At 40.3% G+C, this 19,112-nt stretch overlaps 1 protein-coding gene across 21 annotated transcripts in view; it reads right to left on the reverse strand.

Moving 5' to 3' along the window:
- The window catches only part of LOC108704479 (dynamin-1), a 52,838-nt gene that overhangs the window by 1,767 nt on the left and 31,959 nt on the right, over positions 1 to 19,112 (reverse strand). For 2 of the 21 annotated variants that reach the window (XM_041573188.1, XM_041573187.1), the window contains exons 13-23: positions 18,905 to 18,956; positions 17,766 to 17,777; positions 15,123 to 15,236; positions 12,513 to 12,569; positions 12,060 to 12,169; positions 11,478 to 11,589; positions 10,448 to 10,459; positions 9,382 to 9,552; positions 8,874 to 9,115; positions 8,572 to 8,787; positions 253 to 2,289 (exon numbers count right to left, since the gene is read on the reverse strand). In XM_041573188.1, coding sequence (XP_041429122.1) covers positions 2,217 to 2,289; positions 8,572 to 8,787; positions 8,874 to 9,115; positions 9,382 to 9,552; positions 10,448 to 10,459; positions 11,478 to 11,589; positions 12,060 to 12,169; positions 12,513 to 12,569; positions 15,123 to 15,236; positions 17,766 to 17,777; positions 18,905 to 18,956 — 1,171 coding nt within the window. In that variant the 3' untranslated portion in view covers positions 253 to 2,216. Of the gene's footprint in view, positions 1 to 252; positions 2,290 to 5,306; positions 5,344 to 8,571; positions 8,788 to 8,873; positions 9,116 to 9,381; positions 9,553 to 10,447; positions 10,460 to 11,477; positions 11,590 to 12,059; positions 12,170 to 12,512; positions 12,570 to 15,122; positions 15,237 to 17,765; positions 17,778 to 18,904; positions 18,957 to 19,112 lie in introns of those variants that run through there. The other 19 variants (XM_041573204.1, XM_041573203.1, XM_041573197.1 and 16 more) reach the window with 15 other exon arrangements.

Consider the following 19,112-nt stretch of genomic DNA (forward strand, 5'->3'; position numbering starts at 1 on the left):
TTAATCCAATTAAAAATGTACTTCTGAAGAGTCGATTGACACTCAGACTTAGCTTTTATCTAAAAGGTAAGACTGGGCTTAGGGGGGTGGGTCACCTAAAAGAACCATTCCATTTTTACACCCAAATATATAAGCAATCTGAACCTTTAACATGATAGAAAATAACAAAGCATTTTTAAAGTGTATGTATATCATTAAAATAAATGTTTTCCAATGTGGGTGCATTAAAAAGAAGGGGCACATCACTTTGAATTTTTTTAAAGAAACATATTTTATTCAACGCTCTGACATTTATAACAGCTAAACACCAGCACCGAGAACATTTTTTCCAAAAACTGAGGCTTCTTTACATGCAAAGATACAGAACCAGCTGCTAACTGAGCAACATTAGTCATTTCCCCAGACTTATGATATACTAAAGACTCAAATCGACATGGAAGCACATTGGCTTACGTATCATGAAACATATATTTAAGTTCTCATATATATATATATATATGTATATATATATAGGATTATTTATAGTATATATAAGGATATCATACTACCACAGACATAATTTTCCGTAATGCAACTGAGAGGATGACTTGTTTAATTCATACCAATAATCACATTTCATATGTGTGTAGCACAACTATTGTACAACAGAACAAATAGTGTGGTTAATGTCACACAGTCCAAGACAGAACAGGTAGAAAGCAGGCAACAGTCTGAGCCAGAGGAGGGTTACAGGTCATACTGAGTCTTAGGAGATTCTGGCCTTGAAGGACTAACCCTGGTGGGAACCAAAGACGGGAAAAGATAAGAAAAGGAAGGAAAGACAAGAAGTGATCAACTTTGTAGAGGACAAAAAAAACAATTTAGTACCAGCATTTGTGCGCCCTTTCACACTGAATGTAGTACTCTTCAGAAGAGCTATCCTCAAGGATCCCTTGATATGCCAAGATCTCACAAGTCACTTGCTGGTTAGTAATGGGTGAGTGTATTGATTCTGACATGGCAAGAGACTCTGGACTATATAAACCTCTCCGGCACTGTGTTTCCTGTGGCTGTACACTTTAAATACAAGCTTTTGAATTTCCAACCCTGAAATGGGGGTTCAGCCTTAAAGTGAAAAGGAGCTGGCAGATACCACCATTAAAAATGTGTGGGCAGGTATTCAGTAGGAGGTGTGCATTGCATATGCGAATCTGGTAAATATATGGTTTGCATAAAAATGAAATCCTTTCTAAAAATATATATCTATACATCTCTTTAGGCAAAGAATGGTAAAACCAGTATGATTTGGGATAGCAAAACAAGGTTAGGACTGAGTATGCTGCTGGTTTTCAGCCGGTGAGGTACTGTACTGAAGCACGTGTTGGGCAAGAAATGATCAAATACAGATTTTTTTTATTACCAACCTATATGCAAATCGGCAGAAGCATTCATATTTTTCATTTCCGCTTTTAAATTAAATTTGGAGTGTCCAACCACACAATTCTAAACCCATTGTCACCCACCCCTAGAGTGCTTTAAACATTCCGTTTTGCTTTCACCTTTTGGTTACGTTGATAATATCTAATCTGCAAGCACTGGTACTTTTTATTTTAAGTTATATATTCATCCAGTCCTGGTCTTCTTGCAGCTTTCCTGATAATTTTTCACTCTTAATTCTTTTAGGTTCTGGCACCACAGTCCTTAATATATGGAGTGCAGAAATGTAAATTGCTCCTTCAAGATGGAGCCATGAAGAAGAAGGTATGAAACAAGAGCTATAGACCACAGTAAGCAGCAGGTAGATCAGTCACATTAAAAAGGAGCACAGTTTAGGATATGTTAAAGGAAACACAGGCCAAGTTCCTGTCTCTTCCTTATTGAATATGCCTAGAAATTCAATTGTTTTGACAGTTGTCAAAAAATTCTGCTGTAGTGGTGGAGGTAATAAGGTAAATCAATTTTGTAAGCAAGTGAAATGATAATGCATAAGGGCATTGTGAGGAGAACAGAAAAAAAACATTAACCAGAGATTGCTGGCACGTTAACATTACAATATGGTGGAAGGAACAACACTACACTTCTGTACAGTACAATACATTGGTGCGACACTGAACCAGTGTTTACAACACAGTGAAAGAGAGGATAGAGAGAGCGAGAGATTGCACCATGCCTGGGAGAGGTGTAATGAGTGAGCAGAAAGGGAGTGAGAGAGTTGTATTCAGCGGCCAGGCCTCCATTTAATAATCTAAGAGGGACGGATCGGCAGATCGAATAATGGTGGGTCGTGTAGGTGATGCGGGAGCCTTCCTGCTGGATGGAAGAAAAAAATAAAACAGACAAGAGAACACAGAACGTGATTAGCATTGTTTACACCCAGAAGCAGTCAGCCCAAATTCCCCAGGCAGGCGGTGAGACACCTCTAACCACTTATGGAGATTTTGATGTTAAATACATGTGCAAGTGGCTTTCTAAGCCATTGGCAAAAAAAGAAGAAAGTTGAGACATAAAAAGGATAAAGGAGCCATATAGATAAAGAGGGGTGTAACATGTCATGTCATTGAGATATCCCTGTTTATAATGAGGGGTTTGCCAGCTTGGATGGATGGTAAGCTTCTTTTGCCTACAGCACAAATCATAACCTGAGGTTCTGTTCTGTCCAAAAGCAGTGCGTAAGGGATATGGCACACTGAAGGGCACATGGGAAGAACCCTTGTTAACTGTCTAGGGTGCTCCTTAAAACAATAGAAGGGGGACTCGAATAATGTTTTAATTTATTTGTATATATGAGCTAACTGGCACTTTACCCAAAAAATCTTCAGCTTTAAGTACAATAATTTTTGAATGAAGCATTTTCAAGTCATGCCAGGAGTTTGGAAGTAAAAAAAAATCATATCATGGCAAATATTGTTCACACACAAGGTAGCCATTGGAGTTGGAGCGGTGCACAGACATAGGGGTGTTGTACAGTAGCTAGTGCCATGGACATGAACAGTGTTTATTCGTTGTGTCAGTTACTTGTATGGAGCAAGCAGTAATGGAGCCAGTAAAACATTGCCGCTAAAAAGCGTGTCATGTCCTATTTATTAAAGAGAAAAGTTGGCTTGTCTACTGAAATATAAGCTTTTGATAAATTCTGTAAGATACCTGCTATCTGATTTTCATTGTTTTCTGTTCTCCTCAGATTGTGGGATGGGACACTACTGAGCCTTGCTGCACTAAATAATTTAGCTTGGTGCTGAAGAGTGGAGCCTGTCTGGAGGAGGAGTGGAGCCTAAGGGCTATTCCACACGGGGAGATAGCGACGCGTTTGCGGTCGCGGCGACAAAGCGCCGCGACAGTCGCCGCGACCGGCGCAGGCGACAGTTTTGTATGGGCGCCTATGTAAAAACGCCTGTGCTAACCACACGAGGCGATGCGCTTTTCAACAGTCGCCTGAAAATGCCTCGCCAGGCTTTTTCAGGCGACTGTTGAAAAGCGCATCGCCTCGTGTGGTTAGCACAGGCGTTTTTACATAGGCGCCCATACAAAACTGTCGCCTGCGCCGGTCGCGGCGACTGTCGCGGCGCTTTGTCGCCGCGACCGCAAACGCGTCGCTATCTCCCCGTGTGGACTAGCCCTAAAGCTTGTACAAGGCCCACAGAGGAGTGGACATTTATCACCGAAAAGTAAGTAACTGATAATAAAAGCAAAGAGATATAGCCACACTAGAAAAATAAAGATGCTGCATGCTATGGTGGTGGTGGTGGTATATAAGGGTAAATATTCACTACAAATATTCACAACAAAAGATCTGATCTCAACTAGCCACACATCAGGAGCAATTGGTCAGATGCATAAATGGCCAAATTGCCTTATCCATTGTGTCAGTAGTTGGATGGGCCATCAGCCAATCAATATTTACAATTGCTCCAAAGAGCAATTACACGACTATACATTATCAATGTAATCAGTTGTTGTGTCCAGCTGTAGGAATAGTCACATACTACTATATTGGCTCTGTGTTGAGATCAACAATAGCCATTTACAGAATAGAAAGGAACCCCTTGCCTATCCTGGACTTACAAAATAGAAGCTTCCCCACATGGTGAACTTTTATGGGATTTTGTGTGCTAAAAAAAAGTCCCATGTGACTTGAAAAATGTTAAAGTAACACACCCAGAAAGCTCAAGAATGACACTGTTAAGCTGAGTGAAACTAACTACTCAATTTTTGAAGACTACAAATATTTAACCATTGAGGTTGTAATAGTTTTAGTTGTTAGTACTAACAAGCTCCTCTCTGTGTCTTTATTGTGCGGGCCACAATTGTGATCTGCTTGTGTTGTCTTTTGTCAGGATTAGGTAACCCTAATATTAGCCGTCTTGTCGCTGTCAGGACTAGGAGACTAACTAAGCAAGCTGAGCACTGAGCCAAGGGCACAATAATACAGTCAACACCAACACGAGGACATGCAGTTTACTATTTGAGTGAGTGAACTGTAGTGAGTGGGAGAAAGGAAAGGAAGAGGTGAGCTGAGGCAAGCATGGGAGTACTGAGTGGGGAGAACTGTATTTGAGATGGTCTTGGGAGCACTATAAAGTTGAAAGGGGCATTGTGTGACCGAGTTGCCAGGCACCGTTGATATTTTGGAAAGTAACACAAGAAATTAACACAGAGAAAAAGGTAACAGGAAGAGAAGGATGAAGGTCTGATTTTAGGATAAGTAATATATGTAGAATAGGCATGCGGGAGTCAAGTTTGGAGAGAGGAGTAGTTAAGAGAGCTTTTAACCAAAAAGCAGAAAGACATCTACAATAAGAAGAAGAACTACAACATACTCACAAGTAGAATATCATCCAAGATATTTTTCTCCCCTCACCTCAATCGCCCTCTAATTGGAAATCATCCCTCCGTTTTCACAATAAACTATTATATTTAGACACCAGTTGGGAAGCTATGTGGCACTGTACAGTAAGTGGGTTCTTGGGTGACTAAGGACCATGTAATGGAGATAGTAAGGATCTTTCTAATTGTTTGCCCCATGGATCTGAACTGAGCCAACATTTTTCTAAACCTAGTTTTCTGCACTACAGGCCAATGTACCAGTAAGATGCCCAATTTGTCTGGAATCCATTCTATATCCATCTATCATCCAGTACATTGGGTTCAGCCCTGATATGTAAATACCAAAAGGTATGAATCTGTAAGAAAACAATTCCTGAAATCTGCCTGGCAACAGGGCATCAGACAATAAATGGATAGGAACTTATGCATCACACACATGAAAATCACATGACAGGGGAACAGGAAGCACACAGGTCACATGACTGAAGATGTGTGACACATACCGTAACGATTGCTCCTCAAGGGTCACTGATAGTTATTCTGAAAGATAACATGAAGTCAGAGGCTGACGGCAGCCAAAGCTACAAATACGTGGGGGTGGCATGCATGCATACACACAGCTATCAATGACTCCACTAAAGCTTAACCTCCACACACACACAAACACATTTATATAAATGTATACTGCATGCCTGTGCAAGAAACATGTAATTGTCAAGTAACTGATGTGTAAGAGCCGAGTTCTGTAGCCTATAGCCCTCCAGATGTTGCTAAACTACATTTCCTACAATGGCCTGAGAGAGGCAGGCTGTTAAGTAGTACTTTAGCAACAGCTGGAGAACAAATGGATGCCACTTGTGCCTTTCCAGCTGCCCAGCATTCCCAGAAAAGAAAATGCCCATGTGTGCAGAAACATACATACGGACACATGTGTTTATGGGACAGTACACACATTTCCATACACACCGAATCCTTTTATTTATAAATGCATTACCGAAATACAACAGTGGATATTCCTTGGCTAGACACAGACATGAATAGGTACAAGTGCAGAAGCATGCACAAATACGCATGGAGAGACAAACTGAGCAAGCTATAGTGTTGTCTGTGAAATGCAGAACAAGCTGACATATGTGAACTGGGTCCCATATACAGGACATAGGATCTTCCGTGTTGGCTGCTTACCTTGTGGCCACATTGGCTTTTAGTATTGCTACCTGTCTGGTATTTCACCATCTTGGCTACAAAGATTGATACTGATACCAATGTTATTAATAGGGACAAAAAGTATCAGATATAGTAAAGCTACTATATATAGATATAACCTCTACCTTTCACCTTTCAGTGATTGATGGCTTTTCCTGTGTACTTATGATACACAACAAATTCACAGTCTGTCCCTGTAAATAATGTATTTTGTAAAGTGTGATTCAATTATTTTCATAAATTTAGTGAATCAGGGTGCTTTATGCAGGAAAATTGTACATTGCCAATAGGATCATAGGTAACAATTAAGATAGCCAATCAGAGCAATCGTATGAAAAACACATACACCTACTGATATGCTGCAATGTATCTGGCCACATTACTTATACATTGGAAGCAGTTGGGAATTAATCAGTTGGGAATGTATGCCCCTGAGCTGAGAGTCTGTAAATCTGCTCCTATAAAAGACTACAGTATTTAAAAACACATAACTGTACTACAATAAAGTGACTAGAAGTGCCCATTCTATACATCACACATGTACAACTAATTGCCTGATGCAGAACAACAGAATGATCCAGAAGTTCTTGAGTTGCTGAGGACAAGCAAGGTCACCACAATGTCATCAATGACCCTTACCTTGATGTCATTGATAACATTGGCACTGGGAGGGGAGGAGGTTGCAATGAGATCTCATTCTATATACAAGAGAACGTCAGGGGATGCAAGGATCGATACTTTTATATTAGCATGGGGGTTAGTGTAAAGAGACATAAAAGGACAGATTTGCTGTTACCGACAGCAACCAAATGGCCAAAATTTCTGATGAGTCTACTACAAGTTAGAAAATTAAAGTAAGACTCTGGTTGCTGAGATCAACTGCACTGGTCCAATTTAGCATAAAAGCGTGATTGTACAAAGACACTGGCATTCCTTTTACTAAATTTGCGATTGTAAGTCATACTTAGTGCCACATATTGCTGTGCCATGTATTCTAGGCATTTTGATCAGTGTGTTTTATTTTCCTGAAGTGTTTAGCAACCAAAATAACTCACAGTGCTATTATACAAAGTTGTTTGTACATATGTATAGCATACAAAATAACCCTATCACAAAACAGTGAAGCACTGGCCATAAAATGGTTTTATATATGTCGCCCGTTAACCAGTAACATTCTAACTGCTCCACTATTAGGGTCCCCTTCCTTAAAAGCCAGTACAAAATAGTTCTAATTTAGGAATGGTCATGTGGATCACTACATCATAGGCCAATGATTCTATATTATATGGGATAGCATGGACCTAGGGTTCTACCACAGGAAAAAAAATAGAAGGCAACAGCACTTTCCAAGGTTTTTAATTGCCAAGCGTGTTGACTGAGGACGAGTGAATTACAAGATAATAGAAGGTGTTAAGAGGACTACCTTAAGAAGAAGGATAAAGAAATTGGAGGTCGCAACAAGAGTTGACGATTTTAGTTCTATCTAAGGCAGAATAATGAGGCCACAGTTTGCATGTAGGGTGTACTATCTAAGGAAGAAAGATTAGGAGGTCACAGAAAGGATCTACACAAGGAAGAAAGGTTAGGATGCCACAGTGAGGACTGAAAGTTCTGCTTAATGAGGAAGAATTCGGGAGTCACAGTGAGAGCAAAGGGTTCTACCTACATGCTACTGAATATCACTGTGAGGACTGAGGGTACTCTAAAGAAAAACGATTACAACAACAGGTGCTCAGGGAGGTTAAGGAGGGAGATCTATATAGAATAGAGAAAGTGATTAATGAATTAGTAAAATGATGATCCATAATTTGAACGTTGGTGTAGAATGGAATGGATTGAGAGAATGAATGAGTGGGGTAATGGAGGCAGTGGTATATATATCTAGAGGATGATAACCTGCGTAGATACATCGAAACGTAATTGTTCTGCATAAAATCACTTTTCATAGTCATTACTATAGCATACAGTTGAAGTACAATGGTGTGTAGAGACACAAGTCTAAAAGAAGGACCCTAGTACCATGGTTAAGAATCAAGTGCTGTAATTCAGTTGGGCTCATTTATCAAATGTCTGCAAAACCTGGCACAAATGGCCATGCATTTTCCCTTACAATGCACTTTTTTTCTCAATATTCAACATTATTGTTTTAATCAGGTGCAAATGTTGTGCATGTATGCCTGGTTAATAACAGGTTGCAGGTGGGTGCATTGTATGCCTGCCACATGAGGATTGGCAAGTGGATTGGACAAGGACAATCACCTGTAAAAGCCCCTTACATGTGTGCTATTCCGTAGGCGCAAAAGAGAGCACAGCACTCTAAGGGAGCTCTGTTCTTGATGCCTTTCAATGTGCAAGTACTGGTGGTATGATAATAAGTGCAGTTCTGAGCCCATGATTGCACACGACGATTGTGTCTGTTTTTAGTATGTTATTCAAGTGTTAAATTTACTTTATTTTTGTAACAAAAAGCTCCATTTAGCAGTCGCATGATAGTGATTCACCTTCTGAGGCACAAGGGATTTAAGTATGGTACATTATTGCTCATATTTTAGGTACACTTACCTTGGGACACCAGGAGGTGCACGGTTAGGCCTTGATGGGATTTGGGGGGGAGGCCCAAATGGGTCTGGTGATGCTCCAGGTCTGGAGGGTACAGGGGGAGCACTTCCAAGTGTGGAGCCTGGAGGTGGAGGACCAGGAGCAGGACCTCTAGAGCCAGGCCTTGTGGGTGGCACAGCAGGAGCTCTTCTCTGAGGGGTAGGGCTTGATGTTGGAGACCTGAAAGGCATGTGACACACATTTTCTAAGCCTCTTGGTTTTTTAATTTAATTTTTTTTTTTTGCCCCTGAATAAGATCTAATTACCTGCGGCCCGATTGCATATTTTGCACATGTAGCCAAGAGTCGTCCACTGGTGGTGGCATGGGGGTGCTGATTGTAGTTGTGCTGATGTCGCCAATAATACTCAGAGCTTCTTTCAGTGCACGGTACATCTTTAACATCTCATCCCGATGCTGAGCCTGTTCGGCTGACTCCTCCATCAATGTATTCTGATCACCGCAGGAGTACAGGTTGGCCAGGAGGTCGGAATGAATGAAATCCTTGGTCTGCCACATATGGAAATGTAAAACTACAATATGCTAAAACAAGACTGGAGAATCTGGCTACTGTTACAGGGCAGGAAAGGTAGAATCACTGGGGGATGGCAATTTATTATTCACTCCCGTGACGCGAATTGCTACCTAGCATTCACTACCTGGATAATTCTAGATTTTATGGATTTAAGTAATAGGTAACATTGTAATATTTCATTGTAATGTTACAGTAATATTGTATAACATACTAACATTTAACTTAAAGGTGAATTACCTACATTGATTATCATAAGATGCATAATGGTTTTGGGCATCAGGTCTCTGATCGTCTTGTTGACAATAGCCATGTAGGAATCCACCAGATTGCGTATGGTCTCCACCTGCCTCTCCAGCTGAGGGTCCATGGAGTGCATGAAGCTGTCTGAGCCATTCTCTTCTGACTCACTCGCCTGCAGAACCATGTAGAAAACACAGAGGGAAATGAGAGACAGGTTTCAGGAAGTGTCCTCCTGTGCCATGGATTTAGCTACAGAGCCAGAAGCACAAATTTACCAGCGCTTTATGTTGTTCAGTGAGCCAGCGTTTTGGGTGATGACCAAGAAATTAGAAAGGGTGTAATATACCTACACAGGTGTCAAATTGCACCACCACCCATAGCGAGCAATCATATCTTTGCTTTCATTGCTTAACATGTTGTAGATGGGCATGTGTTAGTAAATGAGCCCCATTACAATAAAAGCTGACTTCACTGGTAATTACATTTTAAAGTAGTCATAGACTGAGAATTCCCTTGGATGTTGGTCTCTGATACCGAAGTGAGAGTTATATGTAGCCATGTATGTGCATGTACACAACAGCACCTCTAATGGCCAAAAATAGACAGTGCCTTAATCTACAAGTCTGTGGAGAAGACTTTTGCAAAAAGAAAATTGGAAGATGAACCCTGCATGCATAGGGTATAATTTCCACTTTAAATCTCTCAGTTTGGCTCAGGTACAGACAGAACAACCCTTAAAGGAACCTCATACTGGAAGAAGGTACAGTTATGCACCTGCTGGTAAGGTTTAACGTCTCGTGTCAGGCATGCAAAACAAAATTAATGTTAATGGAAGCTCGGAAGGACTGCATAGCCATGATAGAAAAGTGGGGAAAGACCCCCAACTTAAATGTTCTGTCTAGATGCAGAAAAAGACCAAACTGAAAATAAAAATTGTGAAAACTGCGGGAGGAAGTTATTAGTCCCCCTCAAGGGCTTTCCTCTCAAGCAGAGGGTGAAAGGAGGGTTTGGTTACAGAAGCAGAAGAGGAGACTCGGCACTCCTTTGTAGTTGTTTGCAAAACTTACTTTATCTGCGTCCTTTGAGGTCAGATTGAGCCACAAACAGAATACAAATAAAAACACAAAAAAGGGACAAAATAGAAAAATACCATTGTTAGATGTTAAAGATGAATCGTTTGGCCTCAATATTATCAAGAATAGGAATGTCAAAGGAGGGGATGGACTATGGAACAATCGGATTTGATATGAGAAGAGCTGAATTAAAATGAATGTCGAGTGGAGAGGGCCTTGTGTATTCTTAGCATATATATGTGAGGAATTTTGGTGGTGATTGGGTATACATGACGCTTCCTTGTCTTCCTCCTAAAGGAGCATCATTTATAGTATTTGAATATTGGCTAGAGTCTCTGAATCTTCTACCTGAGAGTGATATGTATTTCACAAGACCAAGTGTAAGAGGTTCCTTGACATTTAACTTCATAAGTAACATGGCCATTGCTTGCCCCAGCAAAAGCTAATATCTGATTCATTGCTGTGGGTTACTGGGACATGGAAAGTTAGGTTACATAAAACCCCCATGTCCTTAGTGTATCCTGGCAGCCAACATAATATTACCTCCATGTGCTCAGGACATGCCTTCAGGAAAAAGTGACCTGTTATATCTGTCACAGAAATGGAAATGCAGCAACCTTGAAAGGGGTGAAATTGATTCATAATCGGTAGTAAGGATTTTGATTCTGGTGTATCTGTTTTTTTAAACTGGTGAATTTATGTCGGTAAAGGTGCTGAAGAAAACAGGTCTGTGCTTCTTTGGCGGGGCTCACCATGAAAACAAAGAGGAACTGTCACCCTTCCAGACAATCTTCAACTTTCTATTTCATGTGAAAAATCTTCCCTCTTGAGATTATATTATGGTAAATACATAAGGACCTGTGTATATTTTCCTATAATGCCTATGGATGGAGGAAGTGAGTTGGCAGGGTCCATGATAAAATGGAAAGGGAGGGCATAAAATCCATAGCTCTTGATATGCCAACGTGGAGGGCATTGCTAGTTTTAATGTAGCCATGCATTTCTTCGTTTTTTTTGTACTCACCCCAGCTCTCTCTGGGTAGACCCCAGCACGCAAGAAAGAAGCCTTCCAACTATCCACCTCCTCCTGAGTTTCACAGGCCAACTCCAGTTGACGGTAGTCCTTGTAAACATTTCTGTACAGATACAGGAGAATACAGTAAACCAGCTGATATGCTGTATTCAGTGACTCATGCATGCTCAACAGCGGTGATGGCCTTGGTGTCGACCCCTAGCTTTAGCACAATATCAAAAAAGTCAACTGGAGATCCATAACTTGGCTATTTTCTACTGAGCCACTATTTCAGGAGGACAGAGAGATCTCCAATCCAATTTTTGCCATACGAGGGAGGCCTGCTTGTTATCAAACTGATTGATCAGTGGATGGAAAATTCAGATATTGACTGTGTTTTTTAGGGGATTATGACTCTTTTGCACATAGCAATTACACACTTCACCAACATTTGAATGATGCTGGTACTAGAGGAAATAGTGTTATTGTGTGATGTAGTGGCCATCCATCACATTCTCACAATTGCTGTGTGATGGTATTTTGTTTTAGCAGTTTGGATCATGGCATGTGCTAGATGGCTAGGTCTCTACCCACCTTTGCTCAGTGTTGAACAGTGCGAAGATGTGCTTGCTGGACATGAATCCTTTCTCAATGTCCCTTAGCTTTAGGTTGTCCAGTGGCAACATGTACTTTTTCTCCTTCTCCTATAGACATTAATTAAGAAACATGAGTGACAGAATTCCCAGTGATTTCAAATATCCTTATAATTTACAGTAAGGGGTACATTATCCATTATAATACACCAGTGACAATCAGAGATCATTGACCTAAATGATTCAGCCTGCAAACTTGTGCCTTTATGTGGTCTCACAACTCTCAGTGAATTGTTATATCTTTATAATTTCCAATAGGGGTATATTATCCCTTATAATACATGTCATAATCCCTGACATGTATATCGTAGCTTGTGGCCTTATATGGTGATACAACTTCCTAGTGATTTTTTATATCCTTATGATTTATAGTAGGGGGTCATTATAATACCACCTTAATGTCCCTCAGCTTCAGGTTGTCCACTGCCAACATGTACTTTTTCTCCATCTCCTACAGACATAAATCAAGAAACGTGAGTGACAGAATCCTCAGTGACTTATTTTATATCCTTATAATTGATCTTATGTCCTCATAATTTATCTTATTTATACCTTATTATTTACAGAAAGGGATACATTATTCCTTATAATATATGCCTTCAGCTTTTTGCCTTTATATGGTCACAGAACCCCTCAGTGACTTCTAATATCCTTATGATTTACAGTAGGGGATATAATAGCTCTTATTATACATCAGGTATATGCAGATCTTCAGTGACTTCAAATATCCTTATAATTTTCAATATGAAGTACATTAGTTCATATAATAGAACTGTATACCTTTGTATAAGTTCCTGTTGATGCTTGTAACTACAGCTGGGCATACATAGTTCATTTTGATTTAATCATTCACCAACAATTAAATCATTATGGGAGTCTAGGGAGACCTGTTGGGAGAGGACTGCATAAACACACTGAAGCAGCCCTATCCCAACGGCATTTTTTAGACCTGATCGTTTTTGATCAGGACAGACGTCCCATACTTGGCCCGATAAGATGCTGACTCAGTCAGGGGCCAAGCGGGCAGCTTTTATTGACCCATGTATGACCAGCTTAACCGTATCTGTTGTACACCATCCTTTCACATAATGAAAGGTAAATCCATAGGGTAAAAGTTGATTCCAGAGCATAAGACAGAGATGGAAAAAAAGCAGCTCAGTATTAACAGCTGACCTGACCAAGGACATAGTTTTAATTACTAATGGTGGCAGCATTCCAGCCACAGCAAAATGTTGGGCTCTATCTACTGTAACTGCAGCTTAGAGTTTACTGAAGAAAGTTTGTATGTCATAAACCTTCCATGACTGAATCTCCAACAGTGAAGGGGGGTCTGGTGGAACAGAGCATTTACTTGGCTCTCCATGTAGGGTTTCAGTGGTTGCTATGCAAATCCTTTTATATTACAGTTTGGAGAGAGACAAAATAGAGTCATGCAAGTGATGAGTTTCAGGAAGGGCAGGTTGGAGAATCAGGGGTGTGGCGATACAGGTGTATGGGGCCCTATTATTCCCACCAACAAGCTTTGTTTCAAGCCATGAAAAAAAATATAGGCAGTTCAATATTGAGGTATCATTTTAAAACCTGCAGGTGGAGCTGTAAAGCAGCTGCATTTGTTATAGGGATAGGCCTTCTTTTAAAAATGCATTATATGGAAAAAATTAAAGTCACATGTCAACCTCCCAGAATTGAATTCCAGGAGGTTTTTAAGCCATGTCTCTTGCTCTGCTCCTGAGTGTTACTACAGGTGACACCTAAAAATTGCGGGAGGGTTGACCTTTGCTCCAACAGGAACCACTGATTTGATCTAGGGTGTAACTACAGAGGAGGCAGACCCTGTGGTTGCGGGGGCCCAGAAGTACAGAGCGAGGCCCTAATTAATGAGTATGTTTAATATATCATGGTAGAATAGTTCAATCCACCAATATTTTCGGGCTCTAAATTGAATATATCTTGGTAGAATAGTTACATTTAGCAATATTTTAGGGCTCTACATTGAATTTGCTAAGGGGCCCAGTAACATCTAGTTACACCTCTGGATTTGATTTGTGCATGGCATTCATACCGGTGACCTAGACCTCCCAAAATCCTCTGTGGTAGCACAGTGGCAACAGGCAAACCTTACTTGTGGCTTGCAGAGAAAGCTGGTAGATATAGTAAAACAAACACGCATGTGTGTCTGCAGAGTGCAAGTCAGGAGAATGAGTTTATTTATCCTGAGGGGGCTTTGAAAGGAAATACCAGGGAGGAGACATCCAACATTTACAGCTGTGAGTAGTTGTGGGTATGACAAGCAGAAAAGAAACCTATGCATCAGCATTTTGCAGGATTTCAGTCCTTCTCAGTATAGGGATTTTAAGGTTACAAGACGGCTTTATATATAAATGAAAATATTACTCCAGCCCAGTGGTTTTACTAATAGGGAGAGCCCAGGAGGATCCATGACTCCTCCTGCCCACTCACATCCCATGATTTACGCTGTCTTACTATATAATCCTGTTTGTCCCCTGATGCAGGGACATCTGTTGCTCATTCTGAATTCTGTTGAGTGGTTATGTTTACGATCAGGGCTGTTACCTCATGTTGGCTTGAATAAAACTAACTCAATGATTCAGAGCAGCAGGCCAGCCAAGAAACATACAAGCTTGCAGAGAGTAAGGCCATTTCAACCTTATTGTGTTCCATTCCAATGAATACACTGCATAACAAACTGAAATAAATAATAATAATAAACTGGATAATAATACTTTTTGTTTGGTAAAAAATACACATAAATAGTGTCTTGTACTATAGGACCCTTGGCTCCAGGACATAAGAATATCAGGTGACGGTAGTGCTGCCTCTCCCTGTCTCTATGCAATTATTTGATGTTTTGTATAACAAATGCTATAGAAAGGTGCCCACCCCCACATATTTACACTGTTTTTAAATAAAGTAAGGTTTAAATAATATAAATAATAAATAAGCCAATAAATACATATAATAGGTGAATAATAGCCGCACATACCTCATCATCTTTGTACCAGGAAAAGTTTTCTGCAGTTAGTACAAACCAGTACTCTTTGGAACCACCTTTCATTATGCCAATGTTGTTGATCGTCAGCCATCCCTTGCGAATTACCTGTCCAAGAGAGGGTGAAGCATTACAGCACATATAGAATATATTCTTACACTTTATTTGCTCCTAATATCGCCTTTCTTTCTTAATTGTTGCAAAATATGGCCACGCTCATGCCAAGTAATCAGACTGCCTTATATTTGGCCATGCACAGGAACTGGAAAGAGAGTTTTGTTTGGCCATGGATTTGCTTCCCCCGAAACCAACTTTTTAACATTTTCATCAGTTTTTTTGTAATGTTAGTTGTTCAAAGGAACACTACACATCTATGGAGAATTATGTTACAATATTTCCATTAACAAATGTTTAGGCCATATATTTTTATATAACTATCACAGGAACTCTTTAAGGTAAATTGAGAATAAGCCATTTTATGTGTGTTCCTTGCTCACAAGATGCCATATGTCATAAAACAAAGTTGGCACAGAAAACAAAATGGCTACCGTGAAACCACTGGAAGCCACAAACTGCAATACCAACAGGTGACCACACCATGCAGAGTTTTTTTTTATCTGTCATGGGTTTTCATATTTTTGCAAGTCTAGTGTTCCTTTAAGAACCGGTGGGGTTGGATTTTCAGCCAGTAAATACAATGATACAAATGGAAGGTAAACCAACCGTGGCATCATTCCTTTGGAGGAATTTATTTTAACTTTATAGATACTCCCTGTGGAGGGCACTTGGCAAGGGATGAATAGTGTTTTTGCTTAACAAACAGTTAAAAGGACTATGGGTGCACAATACCTAACGACTATCATTTGTCTGTTTCGTCCTAAAAAAATTATTTAACAAAGGCCAAAGGATCTTTTGATGGGAAAACTAATAGAAATAAACCACCGGTTCCCTTGATCCAAAACATCACATTTTATGAGACCACAAAAGGAATAAGTATAAGAAAAAAGATGGGGTGAAAATGACCTTTTGTAGAGAAAGATGATAAGCCGTCAACAAGAGGCGCATGCACACACACTTCAGACAAAAATCAGCACACATTCAGAGAGCACGATGACTGCCATGTTTTTGCAGTGCAAGGCCAAACGAAGACAAAGGCATGGCAGAGGAGCAGCTTTGCCTTGATCTCATTTCCCTTCGAAGGTGGGAACTGCAAATCTTGGTTTTCTTGCAGCCCAGCAGAAGGAAAGTGATAGAAAGCAGTGCTGTCTTCTGGTTAGCACTCCCTTTCAGTAAAATATGGAGGGGAGATGGAATAGCAGCTTAATGTGTGCAAGAAGCATTCTCCAGTCTCATTACAGCACAAAGCAGTAAACAAAGCAATTGACCTAAGCTCTTAATACTGTGCTTACTGTGATGTGACCCTCGTTATGGGGCTTGGAGCAGTGGTATAGGGGCTTAACTTGAAAATTGGTGAGCATGGTCATTTACTCTTCTTGATACACCAGAATCCTACTTGAAGATGTTACAGTTTTGCATCCATTGGCCTAAGAAAATGGCAGAAGATTAGTTCAGGGGTGTCTGACTACCAGACTTCCATCTGTTTGAGTCAGCTCTATCATATTCAACGAATATTGCAAATTGAACCTAAGTACGGGCCTACTTATCAAATACAGCAGTGTTGTGTCTGCCTAATGATACCCAGGAATGGCACAAACCGTGAAACAATATGATGAATTTAACAAGAAACATGGTGGCACATTTAAGTATTAAAGGATTTTAAATTTCACTTATTTAGGGTTTTTAGGGGCATATTAATCAAGGCGTAAACTCTCAGTTTGGCCCCTACAATTGTTTCAAGGTCTATGACATGTCCATCTGAAACACTGTGGTACCCTACATATTGATTCTTCTAAAAAATATACCCACAGTGTTGCAGTTAATTTTCACCCCAAGAAATATGATGCATTGAGAAGACTGGAGCATTACTCTTGCCCACACTGTTTGCAGTTGGCAAAGGAGGAAGAGGTGTGGGGAAGGGTAGAAAAACACAGTGTGGGGGGGTTACTGAGCACAGAGATGGTACATCTGGGGAATCCATAGGACCAATTTTAGAAAACACCATAAACACCTTTACAAACTAAATCATGTGTATTTAAAGTGTAGTAGAATATACTGCAAACGGAATGTACCTTCATTCAAACCTTACTTCAGAAGAACTCTACTTAGGGTTTTCTTGAGAAGGGGCCACAGCAAAACAGACTCTGCAAAATACACCTGCTATCCCCTACACAAAATTGCTAGTTATCAGGGCAATGTTGCCTGTATTTACACACCTCTAAAGCCAGCTCTGACCTAATTGTGTCTGTTAAATCATTATGTTGAATTAATAGTGTCTGTAAAGTATAGTTACTGTAATAATAGGACAATCACAGGACAAGGAAGTCCCCAGCCCTCCGGCCATTGCTGAACTATAATTCATAGCATTGACACCTACTGTGGATGGAGAAGTTCCTTGTGCATATTTCTGTAAGAATAATTGTAGTGGTCTCTCTAATACAGTAGTGTTAAAGGTCTATGGTCTGCCTTCCCAGATGTACCATGGTGTATTAAGGGCATAGCCACTGCCTGTCTACTCACCAGGATCTCATCCTACACAGGGTAACCATAGCAACAGCAGCAGAGAGGAGAAAGAGGAGCACAAGAAGAGGGATATATATATATATTACTAGCTTTGCGGGATGCAGAACCCTCAGCCCGTGCACTACATGCGAATTCAAGTCACACACGACCATCATACATACTTGCCAAGCCTGCGGTTTCAGGCGCTGCAGAGTGATGACCGCAGAGTAATGACATGAAGAGACTGACCCCATAACCTACACACTAACTTGGGTACGGCCACTGATAATGAACTCAGAACTCTCAGAAACATATATCCGGATCTACAATAGGCATCATTTTGAACATGAGGATCAGCAATTGTGTGGAAGGGAGCTTCTACACAAAAGGAAAGAAGCTCTTATACTTGTGCCACTGGAAGGTTCAAGTTGCGTTTCACCTTGTGTCAATTTAAAAATTAAGAGCAAAGGGAACTATGTATTTTCTACATGATAAAAGAATAGTTTACTCCAGCACCTTGCATTTCTCAGTGCTCCCTAGGTCTTGAACCATGTGTAAGTTAGGGGAGTTCTATGGAATGCCCATTAGTCACCCACCTTCTTGACCTTTCTGTATGCAGCCCAGCTGAAGGCACACGATGCTGTATCTAGAGTGAGGTGCAATTCTAGAAAAGCCTCAGGACACAATACAGAAGGCAGCATATAGGACATACTTTTATGTAAACGAGGGAGACCCTTAGTTGGTGACAGTATGGCAGTGATGAATCCAAGCTTAATCAGTATCTTTAAATACAGGCCTAGTAATGTCCATATTGCCTAAAGTCTGGATGTTATATCTTGTAATAAGTAATCCCTCTACCTTAGGGCATAGTATTAGCATGAAAAACTGGGCAAAATCACAAAATATAACCTACAGTATATCAACCCAGCACTAATTAAAAAATATCTCCTAAAGGCAACCATGCAGTTTGGGTGTTTTTTCCCCTTGGTATTTAATGGGAATATTAAGAGATGAGAGAAATAAATTAATTTCCAATTTTAGTTTTCCTGAATCCCATGTCTCTAGTCCCGTCCCCAAAGATTTAAGAAATGGATGTAGTGTGATTAGCAGAGATTCATGAAGCCCTTGTGGTGCTGAATGTAACTCTTTGTACTCACCTGATTTCCAGAGGCCTTCTTCTTGTTAGTTTGGCTGCTCCTTTGTTGAGCGCTGCCAAGACAGAGTAAGGGATTTAGACTCATGTGTTAAACACGCTATTCCTGGACAGGCCAGATTCATACATTGAGAGATATGAATTTAAGCATTATCGCCCTTTCAACCCACTCTTAATGGCAACACTAAAATTGGGGGTACACATCCAAAACA

This window comes from Xenopus laevis, chromosome 8L, assembly GCF_017654675.1.
Source record: "Xenopus laevis strain J_2021 chromosome 8L, Xenopus_laevis_v10.1, whole genome shotgun sequence".
Taxonomy (NCBI): domain Eukaryota; kingdom Metazoa; phylum Chordata; class Amphibia; order Anura; family Pipidae; genus Xenopus; species Xenopus laevis.